The 20,284-nt window shown below is 32.4% G+C and overlaps 2 protein-coding genes across 2 annotated transcripts; both read left to right on the top strand.

Annotated features, from left to right (window-relative positions):
- The first annotated feature begins 111 nt into the window (after positions 1 to 111).
- Positions 112 to 8,193, top strand: LOC114739827 (subtilisin-like protease SBT4.14). The gene is given in 10 exon segments (XM_028927900.1): positions 112 to 257; positions 1,296 to 1,401; positions 3,361 to 3,874; positions 4,812 to 4,909; positions 5,056 to 5,119; positions 5,121 to 5,205; positions 5,208 to 5,280; positions 6,327 to 6,435; positions 6,563 to 6,776; positions 7,524 to 8,193. Coding segments are annotated over 10 exon segments (1,938 nt in total). The 5' UTR covers positions 112 to 115; the 3' UTR covers positions 8,057 to 8,193.
- A 6,027-nt stretch (positions 8,194 to 14,220) lies between these two features.
- On the top strand, positions 14,221 to 18,452 carry LOC114739828 (subtilisin-like protease SBT1.1). The gene is made up of 3 exons (XM_028927901.1): positions 14,221 to 14,273; positions 14,958 to 15,729; positions 16,663 to 18,452. The coding sequence occupies exons 2-3, from the start codon at positions 14,963 to 14,965 to the stop codon at positions 18,236 to 18,238; spliced, it is 2,343 nt and encodes a 780-aa protein (XP_028783734.1). The 5' UTR covers positions 14,221 to 14,273; positions 14,958 to 14,962; the 3' UTR covers positions 18,239 to 18,452.
- Positions 18,453 to 20,284: the final 1,832 nt, after the last annotated feature.

Raw genomic sequence — 20,284 nt, forward strand, 5'->3', positions numbered from 1 at the left:
GTATATGGTTCATTATTATTATTTTAATTTTTTTTTTTTTGGGTTTTTTCCCTCTAGCTGTAAATCTCTTCTTCTTCTTCTTCTTCATCATCTCTTTGCTTCCATATATGCAGAAATGAAGGAAGTTGTTTCTGTGATTCCGAATCGATATCGTAAGCTACACACAACAAGATCATGGGACTTCATTGGCTTGCCTTTAACTGCTAAGAGAAGATTGAAACTAGAGAAAGATATCATTGTTGGTCTTCTGGATACAGGTTAGTTATGTTCTTCATTTTGAATCAGTTAATCTATTTTTCTTCATTTTCAAGTTCAAAAGTTACGTTTTTATATACATGCTATAGATCTGGCCTCTTGCATTACAGAGTCTAAACTAAACTCGCTCGTTAATTAGGAGTGTACTTATATAAGAAGCTTATATTTATATTCATCTTAATTTACATGTACAAAGGTATAATTATATAAAATACTACTGGAGTAGGGGCTATAAATGTCGGCCGAAACGAGCTTTTAACGTCCGTTAGAGAAATATTTATTTCATATACCTAGTTTCATATCTTTAACATCAGTTGAAAAGTAACACCGTCAGAATATTTATATGTTGGTTAAACTGGCTAGGTAAATGATGTAGAAAGATGACTCTGACCTGAGAGATTAGAGAGGCATATGTGGTTCTAACAATGCGTTCTAACCATTTCTAGCAAAATTAAATAATTCTTACATACCAATTAAATTGAATTAATTTAAATAATTCATGTTTTAAACCTACTTTTATTTTTTTAAGTTCTATCCTCATTTAATGTCCATTTTATTTGCTCACTTTTAATGGGGAATACAACATTTATAGTAAGTTCTTTCATATGTTTAATAGGGACATATTAAAAAAAAATATGAAATACTCATTAAAGCCTTTAATTTATCAAATAAATAGAAACAAATCATTCTCCAAAAATCTGTCTTGTACAAAAATAAAAGTACCTAGGAATTGAATTTTCTAAGGTAGCGACAAAGGTTTGGCGGGCCCCAACTTTATCCTTCTCATTCGCCCTCTTCTTCTTGCTTTAAAAAAAAAAAACAAAGAAAGCTAACTAAGATAGTGCATTAAGTGGCTAGCCTCTCTCTTTATATACACGTAATATTTTATCTTTTTTTATTTCATTTTAAAGATATAAGATATATAAACGGTCAGTTTGTGATTGTAGAATATTTTTGGATTGTTTCACTTTTTGTAATTTCATTATTATTTTATTAATAAATTCATATGATAAACAAAATGGGCTATGGCGATGAGATAGGGACCACACCTGAATCAGACAGCTTCAAGGATGATGGGCTAGGTCCTCCACCAGCAAAATGGAAGGGATCTTGTGGTCATTTTGCCAATTTCTCCGGATGCAACAAGTAAATTCCCTTTCCTATTTAACTACCTTCTATTTAATATAATATCAGATAAATACTAATTTACAAAGATTAAAAAATAGTTAAATTAGTTATTTGTAATAAATGTGTTGACTCCATTAAATATTTTATTTAATCATGTACATTGAAATTATACTTGGATAGAAATACCTTATAATCAATAGGTATATTTTTGAGAACATATTATAAATTCAGAAGACAAAGTGAATTAGAATCTTATATTTAGAATTGCCAACTAGCTCTTATATGCAGAATCACAGGTAATATTTCGAATTATTACTTTCGTTAATTTTTTTAAATTTTTCTCTCATATAAATTTAAATTATAATTTTTTTAGTCAATTTAATGAAAAAAAATAAGACATAGACATTCTACATATTTCAATATTTAGGTTATTAAGAATATACTAACAGATACTTAAAATAGAACCAGATGGTTTTTTTATTTTCATAAATGAATACCATATGTACTTACCACCTTTGATCCAACATATATGAGCTCGGTAAGATCTCAATTAACTTTATCTTCTAAAAATATGATTTATCTTTAAACAATTTATATTAATTGCATATATTATGAATGTTTTTATCAAAAAGTAGTTGCAATACAAATGATTAAATAATGTGTTTTAAAAAAATCAGTATATATTTTTAACAAATAACTAATTTAATTAATTTACTTAATTTTGTAAATATTACATTTTTCATATTTGGTTTTGTTCAATTTCATGAAATTACTTCAGACATTTCTTGCCAAAAACAAGTAGGGCCTGCTTACGAAATAAAATGATAGCTGCTTGTTTTTTCACGTTATATAAGAACTCATATAACTTTTATTTTAGTTTTAAATAAAAAATATCAATTTATTTTGTTTCTTATATTTATCTATTTTTTCTTAAAATATTTTTATAATAATAATTCTAACTAATATACTTAATTAGTAAAGATATTTTAGGAAAAAAATAACATCTATTTATTACAAATAACTAATATAACTAATTTTTTTAATTTATTTAAATTGGTTAACTAACTTTTATAATAAAGACCAGAGATAGTATTAGTGACGAAAAGGAACATTTTTCTAATAAATCAGAAAATAATCAGAACATAAAAACAACAATGTCACTTTTTAAATGTCTAGTTGTTTTCTCGTTAGATTACCCCGTTAACAAATTAGAAGATAATTTTCTTTAGAAGTGATATTTTAATAAGTTTTTGTTTTAATTTACTGCAAGAAAAATAATGTTACAAAAATTCGTACTGTGCACCAAATTTCACAAATATTAGTTTGCCCTTTGCTATTCTTTTTCTTTTTTTTAAATATTGTCACCTCAGTTCTCTTAGCAGGTTTCCAGCCACCGAAACTCAGGCACCCGTAACTGGTTACGGGAGCTTTGGTGGCTATTCTTTCTTATGTATTATTGACTTTTTTTTATTTTAGCAATTGCCTATATTTGTTTTTAGAACTATAATGACTATTTTTGTTTAGGTATTGACTACTTTAATTTTGTGATTGACTATATTCATTTTAAATATTTAGTGACTATTCTTATTTAGTTATTGACTACTTTAGTTTCACTATTAACTATTTTGTTTTAAAAATTCAAAACATGCATGAAAATCTAGTGATTACTTTTTATTTAGTTATTTACTTTTTTTTTGTGTAGTCAATACCTATACAAAAATAGATATCAGAACTTTAAAAACAAAATAGTTAAGAGTAAAACTAAAATAGTTAGAAGTAGCCATTAAGAATAAGGGCAGTATTATTATTTCACAATATATTAAAATTTTAAAATAATACAAGGGGTCTGATTTAAAATTTAAAATTTAAAATTTATCCACCCTAATTAAATTTTTTAATATTTTTGAAGATATTTTATTATTTTTTCCTAATAAATATCTAACCAAATCAACTCTTTCCTATGGTAAAAACTTGAAGCAAGCTCATAGGAGCAAAGTACTTCAAGCTGGATGGAAACCCAGACGCGGAAGACATACTATCCCCCATTGATGTAGACGGCCATGGCACCCACACTTCTTCAACGGCGGCTGGCAACCTAGTCCGAAACGCGAGCTTATTCGGGCTGGCCCAAGGGACGGCTCGCGGGGCGGTGCCGTCGGCGAGAGTGGCGGTGTACAAGGTGTGTTGGGAGAGCAGTGGTTGTGCAGATATGGACATACTCGCAGCATTTGAAGCAGCAATTCATGATGGAGTGGATGTGATATCAATTTCCATCGGAGGAGGCGATCCGAGCTACGACAAAGATTCGATAGCGATCGGATCGTTTCATGCGATGAGCAAGGGGATAATCACTGTGGCTTCAGCTGGGAATGATGGCCCTTCTATGGCCACTGTTGTGAATACAGCTCCATGGCTTGTTACTGTGGGAGCTAGTGGCATTGATAGGCAATTCATCAGCACTGTGCAGTTGGGCAACGGACAGAATGTCTCTGTAAGTCTCACTAATCTCTCTTTTGGAATTGGGAATCTTGATCTTCTAGAATTGCAAATGTTGAATGCAAATTTTAGGAATTAGATAATTAATTTGAGAAGTTAAGAAAATTAGTTGAATTAGTTATTTGTAAAAATATGTCTTAATTTTCTTAAAATACCCTCTTTTGATTATTTACATTAGAACTATCAGTTGATGGAAACCCCTTTATATGTGTGATCAATGAGACTAGTTTGGAAAAAAATTGTAAATTTGCGAGACAAAGTAAAATGAGGATAATCTTACATTTAGGATCAAATTAAATCCTCTAATCTGCTCCAACATTTAGGAGTAGGAGGAGTTATACTGTATGTTGAATTAAATTTTGTTTTGCATGTATAAATGTAACATAATTGATCCACCAGTACTTTATATTGCACTTCATCAAACTTTAAAGGTTCCAAATCCAAAAATGGGAAGAATTAATATTTCTGTAAGTGTCATTATGTTTTAGGAAATACAGAATCTTCTTGGAATCACATTGCAAACGTAATTTTCCAGAAGCAACTCATAGGTTGCTTTTGAGAAACATTGCAAACATGATTTTGGGGTGGTGTTTACCTGTGCTGAGATTGTTTGGAACAGATAAAGTTGATTGCAAAGTATTGGTAAAATCTTTAATGTGAATTTTGTTTAGGGATTGAACTTTAGAGGATCCAAATTAAATCTGACCTTAAAGTTGGAATTTTGCGGAGCTACTTGAAGTAGTTACTTTTAGCTATTGGATTTGCTGAGATAGTTTCGCATTATGCGTCATGACTGATCAGACAAAAGAGAATGTACATATATGAAAGATAATATTTTTTACAAGAAAATGTGTCTTTATTATGCAAATCTTCATGGTGAAGTTATTTGTGTACGAGCATATATCAAGCACGAAAATTACAAATATATGCAGGGAAGAGGAGTAAACACTTTCAATCCAAAGCAAAAGCAATATCCTCTCATAAATGGAGCTGATGCAGCCCAAAACTCAGCAAGCAAGGAAGAAGCTAGGCAAGTATTATTTTTCCCCCTTCTTTAAACTACAGAACATTAATTTTTGAGCAGCTTCATTGACAGTTATTGATCACACACCATCATAATGCAAACTATTTAATTGGTTAGTCAACTTGATTGTTCAATATATATGTTGCTTGCAGATCCTGCTACGAAAGTGCCTTGGACCGAAAGAAGGTAAAGGGAAGGCTTGTTTACTGCGGGACCAGATTCATCAGGTTCTGACTCTGTAATCAAAGAACTCGGAGGCATTGGTGCCATAATTGAAAATGAGCAATACCTTGACCTTGCTCAAATTTCGTGGCTCCTGCTACAGCTGTCAATATCTCAGTTGGTCAATCCATCACCAATTACATAAAATCCACAAGGTATAACATCTTCCTTGTACTGGTTTGGTACATAATACATCAGGACTGAAGTTGCATGATACTTAAAATTTGGATATCTTGAAATACATAAATGCATCGGGAATGAAATAGAGGGGTCAATCTTATCTCCAGATTTTTCTGTTTCAGTCTGTCTAAGTGCACACAAACGTGAACAGGTCATGACCTTTTCACTTGAAAAGAATCTAAATCCAAAATAAAGAGCTGTAGACCCGCATCTGATGTGGTGGGGCCGACCCTTCCCCCTTTTATTTTTAAGGGAGTGAAGTATTTTAAGAGATTAGAGTATATGCTATCTTCGGTCCTTAATATAAGAGTTAGTTGACTAATTTGAATGGATTAAAGAAGTCTGTTAAGTTAGTTATTTGTAATAAATAAGTGTTGTCTTCCTTAAAATACTCTTAATAATCATGTGTATTAGTTAGAATTACTATTTGATAGAAACTTGAACATGTGCAACTACTACAAGAATTATTTTGGGAAAAATAGATAAATAAGAGAAAAGGTGCATTGGGGTTTTATATTTAGAACCAAATTGAAAGTCAAACTAACTCTTATATTAAAAACCGGATGTAGTATTTAACACTTATTAGAGACCATAGAGTAATACTGTAAGGTTGTCACCGTTAATACACTCATACTCAGAAAATTTTCACATTATATCAGCTATAAGAATTGGATACTTAAATTTGGATCACAATAATCAAGGATGAAGTAGTAGGGTCAAGCCTCTCTTCAGGTTCTTTTGGTTCAGGTATGTTTAAGCGCACCAAAATTTAGCCAAGACCAGTTCACTTAAAAGGAATATGATCCAGAAGTAGAGAGGTACATGAAAAGAAGGTGAGAGACCCTCATCTATAGAGGTGGGACCTTCTCTTCATACCCTCGCCACTTCTATTTTTAGGGGAATGAAGTATTTTAAAGCATCCATATTATTGGTAACACTCATATGAGACATAATTGGGTTGATATATATGTATTTTATCTTTTCTTATATCTGATATGAAGTTTTATGATGTTGAACTAAGATCACCATCAGCAGTGATATATAAGACCCATGAAGTGAAGAAGGCAGCTCCATTTGTTGCTTCGTTTTCTTCTAGGGGTCCAAATCCCGGTTCCATTCATGTTCTCAAGGTAATAACCGTTGATTATTGTTGCAAGCTTAATTAATTAATTGGAATCATTATTACCACCAACATTAATTTGTTTTCATTTAATTAATTAATCAGAGATTTGTAATGTGTGATGGTATATAATGCAGCCTGACCTTGCGGCCCCTGGGATTAACATATTGGCATCTTATACACTAAGAAGATCACTGACAGGTCAGCAAGGAGACACCCAATTTTCAAAATTTACGCTAATGTCTGGCACTTCCATGGCTTGCCCTCATGCTTCTGGAGTTGCTGCATATGTCAAATCTTTTCATCCAAACTGGTCTCCTGCTGCAATTAGATCTGCCATTATCACTACAGGTGAGATATTTTATTTTTAAGTTCATTAAAATTATATAAATATCTTATTTATATGTTTTCATAGACATATCTTGAGTTTTCTAAAATTATATAAAAACCCTTTCTGTTTTCAAAATGTCATTATATAAATCTCCTTTTAAAGTAATTTATAATTCATATGGACGTCCCATATGTTTTGTTAAAATCACACGTGCATTCTGTTCTATTTTCAAGAAAAATTTGTGCGTATATATTAAAAAAAAAATACAGGGGAAGGTTAATCTCAACCAAGCTCAAGAGAAATTTGTGTAATTTTTTTTCCATGTGTATTAAAAAGACTCGAACTTAATGATACACAAAAACTTTCCTTGAAAGTATGCGCGTGCGCGTGTGTATGTGTACGTGTAAGGAAATGCATATAATTTTTGCAAAATTTATAGGTCTATTCAATTTATTATTATTTTTATTTTGAAGATCAGTTCAAGTAAATTTTGCAAATAGAAAAAAAAAAAAAAACTTTATGTAGTTTTAATGAATTTCTAAAAAGCTTTAAATGTTAATGGCTAGTTGATCGAGTGCGAATATTACGTGTCATTTTTGTATGAGTTTTTGAGTTTGAACCGGCATTGACATATTTGAATGAGTATCAAATACAAATGCTAAACTATTTTTTTTTAATGAATTATTTATCTATTACCTTTATTTAGGACTAGGAGTAATATGTGTACTATGTTTGGGCTGACTGGTCCGTGTGTGACATGTTTGAAGCCAAACCAATGAGCAAGAGGGTAAACAAGGAAGCAGAATTTGGTTACGGAGCAGGTCAAGTGAACCCAATGAGAGCCAAAAACCCTGGTTTAATCTACGACATGGACGCCTTCTCCTACCTCCAATTCCTCTGCCACGAAGGCTACAACGGCTCTGACCTCTCCGTCTTCACCGGCTCTCGTGTTAACTGCTCCTCCATCCTCCCCGGTCTCGGCCATGACGCCATTAACTACCCCACCTTCCAGCTTAGCTTGCAGACCAAGAAACCCTCCACACTTGCTGTGTTCCGAAGAACAGTCACCAACGTAGGACCTGGTCCTACCATGTTTAATGCCACTGTAAATGCTCCTTCAGGAGTGGAAGTCACTGTGAGCCCCATGAATCTTAGTTTCTCACGCACACTTCAAAAACGGAGCTTTAAAGTTGTGGTTAAGGCCAAGTCTATGGCTAGCATGAAGATTGTATCTGGTTCGCTTGTCTGGAAAAGTCCACGTTATGTTGTTAGGAGTCCTATTGTGGTTTATAGTCCATAATGGGAAATTGGGAATTACAAAATCAATTATATGTTCATCAAAATAAAGTTATTATAAAAGCCAAACGCTTCATCCATAACTTTCAATTATGTATAACTTTCTATGTATTAGTTTTTAAATACAAACTTTTCAACTGATTTAATTATAACAATTCTGAATATAATCAAATTAGTAATGATATAATAATCCAAACTCCCGTGGTCCCATCTAATTCAGGTCAATAATAATTGTGCTAAGGGGACAGTAAAGATTAGTAAATCATTTTGTGGCTTCCAACAAATGTTATAGGTATATTAATGTAACTTCTCTTAAATATTGCGTTGTTTAAGACAGAATGTCATTTTAGTCTCAAAAGATCAATCCAGTGCAGTGAGGTCCCAACAATTAATGTTGAAAAAAAAAAAGTTGCAAATACACTATATAGTATGTGGGTGTATATTGTCACATCTTAGTTTTAAATCTTATTTTATCTCGATTGAAACTATTTAGAATTATGTCTTATGACTTTAAGTTGAAAAAATTTGAACCTTAAGATGTCTCAAATTTGGGTTATTATTTATTGTAACCTTTACAAACGTCAAACTTTGAAAATTCATAACTAATTTTAGAAAAATTGAAATGAGATGATTCCAAATTTTATTGGAAGCTCTGAATATGATCTTTAAATAAAAAATACTTATTAGTATCCATAACTCACCAATTAATCCCAAAATTCATGTGAAGTAGTACTGTTGACATGATCATTTTTCAATTTTTCAGAATTTATGCTCAATTTTGAATAGGCATAACTCTTTGCACAAAACTCTAAATTTAGTGAAATACCACTTGTTTTAAAGATAAAAACATGATCTATAAGCCCGCCAGATTTCAGCCAAATTCTCATTCATTTGCACAGAATTTCATATGGTCAAACTTTGCCCTTGAAAAGTCAACTTTTATCCTTTTTTTGTGCAATTCTTGGTAATTTTTCTCTTTTCAATCCATATAACCATTCTAATCACATAACTCATGCTAAGACATGACTCCTTGGCCAAATATTCACATGCATATTACTTTGATCATTAATACAATATTCCAACATAATTCACAATAATACATAACAATTCATAATAATTACAAAACATAACTTCAAGGGGCATTAAACTCAATTATCTTCCAAGATGATTTCCCTTCCTTTCTCTTTGTTTGATCCAACCCCCAGTTGATGAATATTTGAACATAAAGGAATAAGATTTCATAAGAAATCTCAATAGCAATGAATAACAATTATCATACTAATCATGCTATGTAAAAATGTGCTATGTTATCTTGAACATAACATCATCATGCAACATATCATGTGTATAACATTTGGCATGGAAAGAGAGCAACCATCAAGCTATTATATCATTCCTCATAACATATTACCAAGGCATATTCATCATCGCATTCCATGCATAATCACATAATTTGCTCAATCATATCATAGCAACATAAGCAAGTAATACAAACACATTTAAACAAGTAAGAAAGCAATCAAATTATGAGCTCAAAGCTACCTCTTTCACAAGTATATATTTCGGCCTTTTTAAAGATTTTGTGCTTCTCTTTGTTTTCTTACAAATGCCTATCACTCTAAGCATAAACACATTCCAAATTACTAATAATCCAAGCAAGAACACCTTTGCTCAACATCAAACTCAATTAAACTCCTTTTTCCTTGATTTTTGACATAATTATTTTCTCTTTTTCAATCAATCTCTTGGTTCATTCCTATACAATTTTTCATGTAGAATCCAAATATCAAATCAGATTTAACAAAATCACACTCCTTCCCCTTTAAACTAATTTGGCCAAATAGGGTGAATTTAGGTTCCAAAATTTTCATTTTTGATTCTAATGATTTTAAACAATTGTCCTTGGTGTTTCTCTACTCAAAACACATTCTAAACTTATTAAAATCATCAAATTAAGCTGAAACAATTTCTAACCCCGTGAGCTATGCTTGGCCAAAATGTCACATAATTAGGAAACTTGGAATTTCTTCTAAAAATCAATCCAAACATCAATCAAACAAGCTATTCCAAGCTTTAAATCATGATTTTTAATTCTTTCCTAATCATTCTTCATCGATTCGAAAGTTTGGACAACAAGATACCATTGGAATTTTACCACCAAACTCTACTTGAAACAAACTAGAATCATAGTCAAATTATAGCTTGAACACACCTTAATTAATCCTTGATTCTTACTTGATAATTTTTGGCCAATATCAGCATGAAAAGGGCTCTCCAAACTCAGTTTTTTTATAGCAAAACCTCCACCTCAAGTGCTCAAAAAACCAAAAATTAAAGATGTAAGAGGGGGGTATTTATAGACCTCAACTTGGCCTTCTCTTCCTTCCAAATGTCCCTTAAAAATTAGGATATTTTGGGGCATGCGTCCTTAAGAGGTTACAGAATTATGGGAATGTACAAGTGTCTCTTAAGAGATAATATTTTGGATAAAATCATGTGATATTTTGTATTATTTTATTCCATAACCATATGCATCACTTGGACCACAAAATTACTGTTTATTCCTAGCCTAAAATCAAGTCCAATGAGCTAGAGAAAGAAGGAGGAAGCATCATCATTCATTTTCAAACATTTTTCCACCTGATTTTGTCATATCGACTAAATTTCCCTCCTAATTTTTAAGAATATTTCTGGACCTCTAAAAATTTATTTCTTCCCATCAAAAATCATATTTTAATATATAAAGGTCCTTTGAATTTTTTAAAAATTTTTCTCCACCTCTAATTATTTATTTTGAATTTTCTCCGAAATCAAGCTTTACCAATAAGATTTCGGTAATAAATATTCTAAAATTAATTCTTTTACTTTCAGAGCCTGGAAATAATTTTATAAATTCAAATAAATCCTTAAATAATTTTTTCATAATTATTGAGGCCTCTACATATTTAAAATAATTATTTTGGACTAATTTTTCACTATTTTTTTCCAAAAAATCTCTGTTTACAGAAAATTCTGCAATAATTTATTTTTATGCCATTTTTATCTATAAAGCCTCAAATAAGGTTCCAAAACCTTTAATTTACCTTTGTATTGTTTTTCAGGAATATTTTAAATTTTTTTCCAATTTTTCCATTTTATCCTTTCTGAACCGAAAATTTCAAAAATATCAGTTCAGATAACAGTCAGATCTCAACTCAAAAGTTGTTTCATCTCTGCATCTACTTTATCATTTGACCCTCTGTCTAATTTATTTTTTACATTTCCAAGGTCAAATTTGGCAAGATGTAACATATATCACTCTTAGTAATTTGTAATTAAGATTCTTATATATACAACGATATAAATAGATATTATATAATTATAAATGACCTTTTAATTAACAATTTTTTTAAAAATTTAAAATGTCATTAAATGAATTAATGATGTAAATGGCTTCCCCGTATGTATTATAATTAGGTACGTGAAGGAAAATAATATGATCCCATCAAAATGTGGCAACCACGCAATCATTGTGCATCATTCACACACACACACGCATATATTTTTCCAAAGTCCAAACATGTAATAATGTCCCAAAGTACTTTTATATTTGCGTTTGTTTGTTTGTGTGTGTGTCTGTTGCGTAGCACTCAACCTTGAATTGGACTCCAAGGAACGTCCGATCGAGATCGGATCAGAATGACATGTGAAGATCATGGATCATCATGAAGATGACGAAGAAAAATACTAAATATAGTAACTGTGAGGTTTATTACCCCATTTTTTTTCATAATATTTCTATTTATTACGTATATTAAAGAAATAATATTCATATGTAATAATTCTTGTTAAAAATGATTAAAGGGTGTTTTAGCAAAATCAATATGTATGTTTTACTAAGAACTAAATTAATTTTGTTAATTCCTATAAATTAATTAGTTATTTGAATTTTATATTTAAAACCATAGGAAATACTTTTTTTTAAATGAAAGGTAAATCAAATATTAAAATTTTTTAAGTTAATCATTAATAATTCAAAAATTAAAGTTATACCCTCTTTCAGTTCAACATGTAAGTCACATTTTAGAATTTCTTAATCAAAGAAATGGAAGTGTTTGATTGATTGATCATGAAGCACCGTTATATGCACACAAAGCACATATATGTTAATTACGTGCACACACAAATTTATACTTACTACTAACTCCGATCCTAATTATAAGATCTTATTTGTAGACTGTAAATGAGGTTTTATAATTAAAATCAGATGCAGAATATATATTCCACTTAGAAAGTCTGACCTCTCCCAAAAGCTCCAAAACGGATGGTCATTATCCTTTTGGCTTCTGAGCAGATTTCCACAAAATTAATTGGACTTATTGGAAATGTCATCATTATCATTTATGTGGAGGAATTCTCATCTCTATTGGAGATATTCAGTGTAATGTTTGTGGAAGTATTGACTTTTTCCACTACTGAAAGAATGGAATAATGAGCTGAAATTATTGAATAACCTAAATACAATACTACCTCTAGTTCTTAATATAAAAACTAGTTTGACTTTTAATTTGATCCTAAATATAAACTCCAATCCACTTTATCTCTCATATTTATCTATTTTTTTAGCCTTGTAGTACTTGTACATGTTAAAAGTTTCATCAAATGATAGTTCTAGCTCATACACATAATTAGCAAGTGTATTTTAGAGAAAAACAATAGCAGTACTTATTTATTACAAATAACTAACTTAACAAACTTTTTTAATCTACTCAAATTAGTTAATTAGCTTTTATATTAAAAACTGAAGGTAGTATAATTGTGTTGTCATCAATTAGCTAAGGAACGTGATCAGTTAGCTGGAAGATGACACAAACATCATAATCATATAATCAAAGAGAGTAATAATTTGTTTGATGAGGAGAGAAAGTGAGAACAAACAAAAGGGAAGAAGAGACAATGGAAGGAAGATATATAAAAGTTGAGCGAAATTTTTTTCTTTATATTTAGATAGATGAGAAAAAACTACATGCTTCCTTCCATATCCTAAATATAAGAGCTAATTGAGAGGTTTGTTTTGGTTTCAAATATAAAACTTTAATCCATTTTATTTCTTAAATTTATAATTTTTTTCAAATTATCTTTATTAATTACATATATTAAAGAAATTAAAAGTTTTCATATGGGATAGTTTCTATTGCAAATAATTAAAGGGGTATTTTAAAAAAAGTAATACATTTTTTCTATAAATGAAAAAATTAATTTATCTTTTTAATATATGTAAATTAATTATCTAACTTTTACATCTAATATGGGAGCCAGTGGGAAACAAAATGACTAATTTCAGGAAAATAATTAATATCCATATAGGTACAGATAGAACTTAGTTTAAGTTCCCTATAACCATGATGTCAAATTCATATCCTACTTTTTGCATGTAGGTTTCTAATTAGATGATGATATGAGGGGGCAAAAAAAGATACTAAGCAAAGTGTGATTGAAGAATTTGATATAATAATTGCAGGAAACTTGACCTAAAGTTTGTCCTATAAGAAAACTGTACCATCTACGTCTCTTTCTCTCATTTAAAAGCAAGTTTGGGAGAGATAAAATGTAGATCGATATCTCATATACTCTCCACCACTATCTTTTTCATTTTTGTTATCTGTTGTAAACAGAGAAAAGATATATCTAACCCCTTCAGTTTTCTTTTTATATGAATATCTTAAGATAACTATTGAGATGAGGCTTCTCCTAATTATTATGTGCTTTAATATTCTTGCAATTTCCATTTTTCTTTTCTAAAACTCATCATAGATTCATTGCTTCAATTTCACTTAATTAATAGCGTAGACAAACATTGATGCTTGTATCTCATTACATATCAATTAGTGTATTATATCATTTCCTTTTCAATCACATGTTCACCCGGAATTCACAATGATCTTCATGTAACAAATTTCTCATAAACTATATTAAAATGGAAAACCCTTTTTTTCATACTTTCTGAAACATCTAAGAATGTTATCATTATTCATATACGGGCGTGAATAATGCCGTGAAGATAAAGGAAAGAAAAAGTTATCTTTTTGTATCGCTATGAGTACAGAAGATAATAATAATGCCCAAGTGCTCACCTTCTTCAGGGTTGTGTGCTTATATGTGTGTGTGTGTGTGTGTGTATGCTGCGCTCTCATACATTTATTTGTTACATCACATTTCCCATCTTGGCTCAAATCAAAGAGGTATGGATCCTTGCCCTCTCTAGCTTCTATAATCTAGCTAGCTTCAATTCCTTTCATCTTTAGTCTCTTGCTCAAATTATACTACTCCCTCTGATTTTAGATATAGGAACTCAATAACCAATACAGAGATTAAGTAAATTAGTTAAACTTTACATGTTGGTTCTTGTAGAATACTGCCTTTAATAATTTGTATTGGAACTATTTTTTGATGAAAATCCTTGCATATACAAAAAATAGTATAGTTTGGGAACAAAATTATAAATTTAATAGATAAAGTGGATTAAAATCTTACATTTAAAAATCAAGTGCCTAGTTATTTATGATTTCAAACCTCAATGATAATGCTAAAGTCTGATCCAATAATACCATATAGCATATAGTCATGTAAAAATTAAAAAAGAAAGATAAAAGTCACAATGTTTCTTGAATTCTCCAATATCCTTATTTCTTTTTAAATATTATTTGAAGCGTTATTGTTTATCCGTAGCCACTAATCCAGGCCCTATAGCTAGGACATCTCATAAGGTATAAACAAGTTTGCAATTGCATATATTAAAGCAGATATATAGTACTGTTTTTTACACTAAACAATGGCGTGCAAGCAAATTAAACTTCCTTTTCAGAGATAAACTTGTTGATTATAATGGTGTTTGCTTTAAATCATCCCTTTCATTTTTATTACAGGAACCATGATTTTCAAAACACTCACACTATTGTTGGTAACCATGATGATGGTGACAAACACATCAAGAGCAGTGATGGAGAAACAGACGTACATAATCTACATGGACAAGACCAAAATCAAATCCTCCGTTCATTCTCAAGACATCACAAAACCATGGTACGAATCAATCCTTGATTCCATCTCCCAAGTAGAAGAAGAAGATGAAGAAGAAAAAGAACAGACATCATCATCAAATCCAGACCTTCTTTACGTATATGAAACAACCATGTTTGGTTTTTCTGCTCATTTATCGCCTTCCCACCTCGAGTCCTTAAACCAAATCGATGGTTTTCTCACAGCCATACCTGATGAACTCGTGCATCTCCACACAACTTACACACCCCATTTTCTTGGGCTTTCAAAAGGAAGAGGGCTTTGGAGTGAATCAAACTTGGCTTCTGACGTGATCATTGGAGTGCTTGATTCGGGGATTTGGCCTGAACATGTGAGCTTTAGAGACTCAGGGATGTCTCCAGTACCTTCTAGATGGAAAGGTGTTTGTGAAAATGGCACACAGTTTTCTTCTGCGAACTGTAACAAGAAGCTGATAGGAGCAAGGGCGTTTTTCAAAGGGTATGAGAAGTTTGCTGGGAGGATCAGTGAGACTGTGGATTATCGCTCTTCAAGGGATTCCGAAGGCCATGGAACTCACACTGCATCTACTGCTGCCGGTGGTTTGGTGGATAATGCCAGCTTGTTTGGCTTTGCTAAAGGTACAGCCGCTGGAATGAGGTAATTGCTACTTCCTCTAGTTATAAAGCTAGAAACTAGATAACTAATTTATAAATATAAAAAAAATTAATTCAATTATTTATAAATAATATGTGTTGATTTTTTTAAAAATATTCTATTTAATTATTTACATTAAAACTACCTCTATTAATAAAATCCACTTTAATATGTGTAATTAATAGGGATAGTTTCCCTTCAACAAATACTTGAATAGCATTTAGAATCCATAGGCTTCATAAGTGACGCACTGACGCATGAAAGGTAGTTCCTTTGTTTTGAAAAAGAAGTAGTAATTTTGTTTTGAAAAAAAAAAAGTTGCCAGCGGGCTCACTCAACTTGATCTCGCATTTTAAGAAACCAAGTAATTGAGCTAGATTGCCAATCCAACCAAAGCCTAGCATGTAAATTTTGTGTTTTCCCCCCGGGTCTAATCTAACTCGGCTTAATATAACATTATAACTAGGCCGGACGGAACCCACTGAATTAACAAACCAAGTGAAGAACCAGATTTTGTACCCAACATAAAGTTCGCCCAATGGCTCAACCAGATTTTAAAAAACTTGGAATCAGTTGGGCGTGGGCCTAACACGTGGGGAAGGGTGTTTTTGATACTTCCGAGTTGTGGTAGGACCCTGCCTCTCGAAAGCACAGTAGAGTGTTGTTTCCTTTTCCCATTGGACAATACATATTCTCTGGAGTTGTTTCCACCAGAATCGCACAAGAGGCAAGAAGATTATTGAACTGGGACAGAAAAGCACATACTCACCACGTGTAACCGAAGTAACAATAAAGATAATGATAAACTATCTTATGAGACTTTGAATTGATGGAACATGCATTCTTCAATAACCCAAAGAATAGTTTGCTTCTGCACTTATACTATTATTCAAATATATAGTCAAAAAATGGGATAATTGTGAAATTGTATATTAGGTATACTTCAAGAATAGCAGCTTACAAAGTATGCTGGCCCTTGGGATGCACAAACTCAGATATAATAGCAGCAACAGATAAAGCAATTGCGGATGGGGTTGACGTATTGTCACTCTCATTAGGCGGCGCAGCCAGGCCTTATTACAGTGATAGCATAGCCATAGCCTCATTTGGAGCAATCCAAAAGGGGATTTTTGTCTCTTGTTCTGCAGGTAACTCAGGTCCTTCCAAATCAAGTGTAGGAAATGTAGCTCCATGGCTCATGACTGTGGCTGCTAGCTACACTGATAGAAGCTTCTTAACAAAGGTGAAGCTTGGGAATGGCCAGGTTTTCAAAGGGTCTTCTCTGTATAAAGGCAAACCCACAAAGCAATTGTTTCTTCTTTATGGAAAATCAGCAGCAAACAATGGAAGTGAAAGATTAGCACAGTATTGCATTAGGGGCTCACTTGATCCAAAGCTTGTGAAGGGGAAAATGGTTGCTTGTGAGAGAGGAATCACTGGCAGAACTCTGAAAGGAGAGGTAGTGAAAATGGCAGGTGGGGTAGGAATGATTCTGCTTAACTCTGCATCCCAAGGAGAAGAGCTTTTTGCCGATGCCCATATTATACCAGCAACTTCATTAGGAGCTTCTGCATCCAAAACCATTAGAAGTTATGTTTTAGCAGATAAAAGTCCAACAGCCTCAATTTCCTTTATAGGGACTGTATATGGAGATTCTAATGCACCAACAATGGCTGCCTTTTCTTCTAGAGGACCCAGTTTGGTAGGACCAGATGTTATAAAGCCAGATCTGACCGCACCTGGTGTGAACATTTTGGCTGCTTGGCCCCCCAAAACTAGTCCAAGTTCCCTCAAAAGTGACAAAAGAAGTGTACTATTTAACATAGTCTCTGGCACTTCAATGTCTTGTCCTCATGTGAGTGGCGTAGCAGCTTTAGTTAAGTCTGCGCATAAAGATTGGTCTCCTGCTGCTATAAAATCAGCCCTTATGACCACGGCTTACACTTTGAACCACGGAGGACGCCCAATTGGAGATATCAGCTCAAACAGGTCATCAGAAATGGCTAACCCTTTTGCTTTAGGCTCAGGACATGTTGATCCAGAAAGGGCTTCTAATCCTGGGCTGGTCTATGACATTACCACACAAGGCTATTTAAGCTACCTGTGTAGCCTGAACTATACTTCCTCCCAGATTGCTATATTATTAGGGGGTAATTCTACTTGCTCCATTGATGGAGGCCTTCAACCTGGTGACTTGAACTACCCTTCATTTGCAGTTTTGTTCAGTAGCAGAAGTACCAAGAAGGCTAGTGTGACCTACAAGAGGTTAGTCACTAATGTAGGGTACCACAAAAGTAATTATGCAGTGAAAGTAGAGAAACCAATGGGAGTATCAGTGACTGTGGAACCAAAGAATTTGAGTTTTGGAAAAGTGGGTGAGAAGCTGAGTTATAATGTCACCTTTGTTGTAGATGGAAGAGCAAGAGTTTCCGGTAGTTCATCTTTTGGGTCACTGGTTTGGATTTCTGCACATTACATTGTAAGAAGTCCCATAGCAGTGACCTGGCAATAGTGAAAGTTTCTTCTATTTGGAGGTATCTGATAACAAAAGCAGAGAATTTCAAGATGACCTATCATTATTGTTGTTAAGATATATCCCAAATTCCAGGTAGTGGAATGAGAATAATTTATTATTGCTTCTTGCTATTTGATGCAAGTTGTTTCAAATATTACTATTATACTGTTACTTTTAAATTTTTATTTAAAAAAACCTTATGTCATTTAAATCATTAAATGTTGAAATTACTAGAAGGTAGGCCATATGCTTTGCATAAAGTCTGAGCGGAATCGCATTGTCTATAACTTATGAGTAGTACAACCTCGTATTTACAGAGTTTGTATTATATATCAACACCAGTATCATATAGTTCCACAAAATCACAAGATATGATACCGGAGGGCCACAATAGTACAATTAGACATTAAATTCAACAATAGTTATTAAAACCATATCTCATTGCTATGAGTTGAGCTAGTCCATCTGGCTTAAAATTTGAAGGAGCATAAAAGGGGTCTGTCACATGTAAGACAAAGTCTAGCATGGTTGATATAAGCAAAATATAAATAAATGTAAAGGATATTTGGCTATATAACTTTCGTTTACAATGACTAACAAGAGTTGGATCTAGTGAAAGGGGTTAGTCCCTGACAACATGATGAATCAAGATTCCAATCCCCGCTAAAAGATATACTCACATTTAGTGCCCTACTCACCCAAGTTGAATTAATCCTTCGTTATTACAAATGTTACACTTTTTAAGAGCACACCTTTTTAATAGAGACACTATATAGGCGCTTGAGTGTGATTTTAGACCCATAAAGCTGTAGATAGTATCTACAACAACCCATACAATAACCTTTAACCTTTCTTTGCATTGAATCTGATACAGATAGAAGCAATGATCAACTTGATGCCTTAAGAAAGGCCATATTGCCCTACTAAATCCTAACTACAAGAAATACTAGAAGAGGGCAAAATGCCCAGTCGCTGAGCAGTATAATGAAGGAGGGGATGATATGCATACCTTGTGCAAGATCCAATATCTTCTACTAAGTCATAGTTTTGAAAAAGAAGGTGATTTAGTAACTAATGTTTTTAGTGAAAAGCTCCCAAGAATAATGTTTGTAGTGAAAAGCTGCCAAGAAGGTTCTCTAGCAACATACAGACCTCAATGGGAGCAAGCTATTGATAAAGAAGTGATGTGAGTTTAGGAGAAAGTTGAGTTCCCATCGGGTGTAGAATAGGATACAAGGTTAAATATAAGACTACAAATGATCTACTTTCTCTAAACTAATTGATAAAGAATTGAATGTGAATTTGGGGGAGAACCATTTTAAATGCTCACAAGCAAGAAAATGCATGATCTAGTACAAGGAATAGGCAATGAAATTGTTCGTCAACTATGTTTAAGAGAACCCGGGAAAAGGAGCCATTTGTGGAATTATGAAGAAGTTTATGATGTATTGGAAAATAGAAAGGCAAGATAAGTTTGAATAAGTAAAAAAAAAAAAAAAAAAGGAAAGAAAGCAGTACAGTATGATACATTTTATTTTATACTTAAACCAAATTTTATGTACCCTAGGGTACTGATGCAAGTGAAAGCATAACATTTGATATGTCTCAAATTAAAGAGGTATACCTGAGTGCTGATGGTTCCAAAAATATGCCTAATCTCAAAAGTCTCAAATTATATTCCACTTCTCCTAAAAGCTATGCAAACCTTTCTTCCATTCATAAGTCATTTTATGACAGATTAAGGTACTTTTATTGAGACTTCTTTCCTTTGGAATCCACCCTAGCATCAACCTATTGTCTGGAGAACTTTCTTGAAGTTCACATGAAGTATAGCCATGTTACAAAATTGTGGTATGGTGTACAGGTATATATTGACAAACACTCGCATGCATGCACAAATCCATCCATCCTCCTCTCTCTCTACTTCAATTAAAATAAAAGTTTTCCCTATTTGATTTCTCCTCTAATGGTTACAGGATTTTGTGAATTTAAAGGTTGTGGCCCCACAAGGATCCAGCCAAGTGATGAAGCTGCCTGACTTCT

Source organism: Neltuma alba, unplaced genomic scaffold (genome assembly GCF_004799145.2).
Source record: "Neltuma alba isolate B1F8T4 unplaced genomic scaffold, ASM479914v2 tig00002925_pilon, whole genome shotgun sequence".
Lineage (NCBI taxonomy): Eukaryota > Viridiplantae > Streptophyta > Magnoliopsida > Fabales > Fabaceae > Neltuma > Neltuma alba.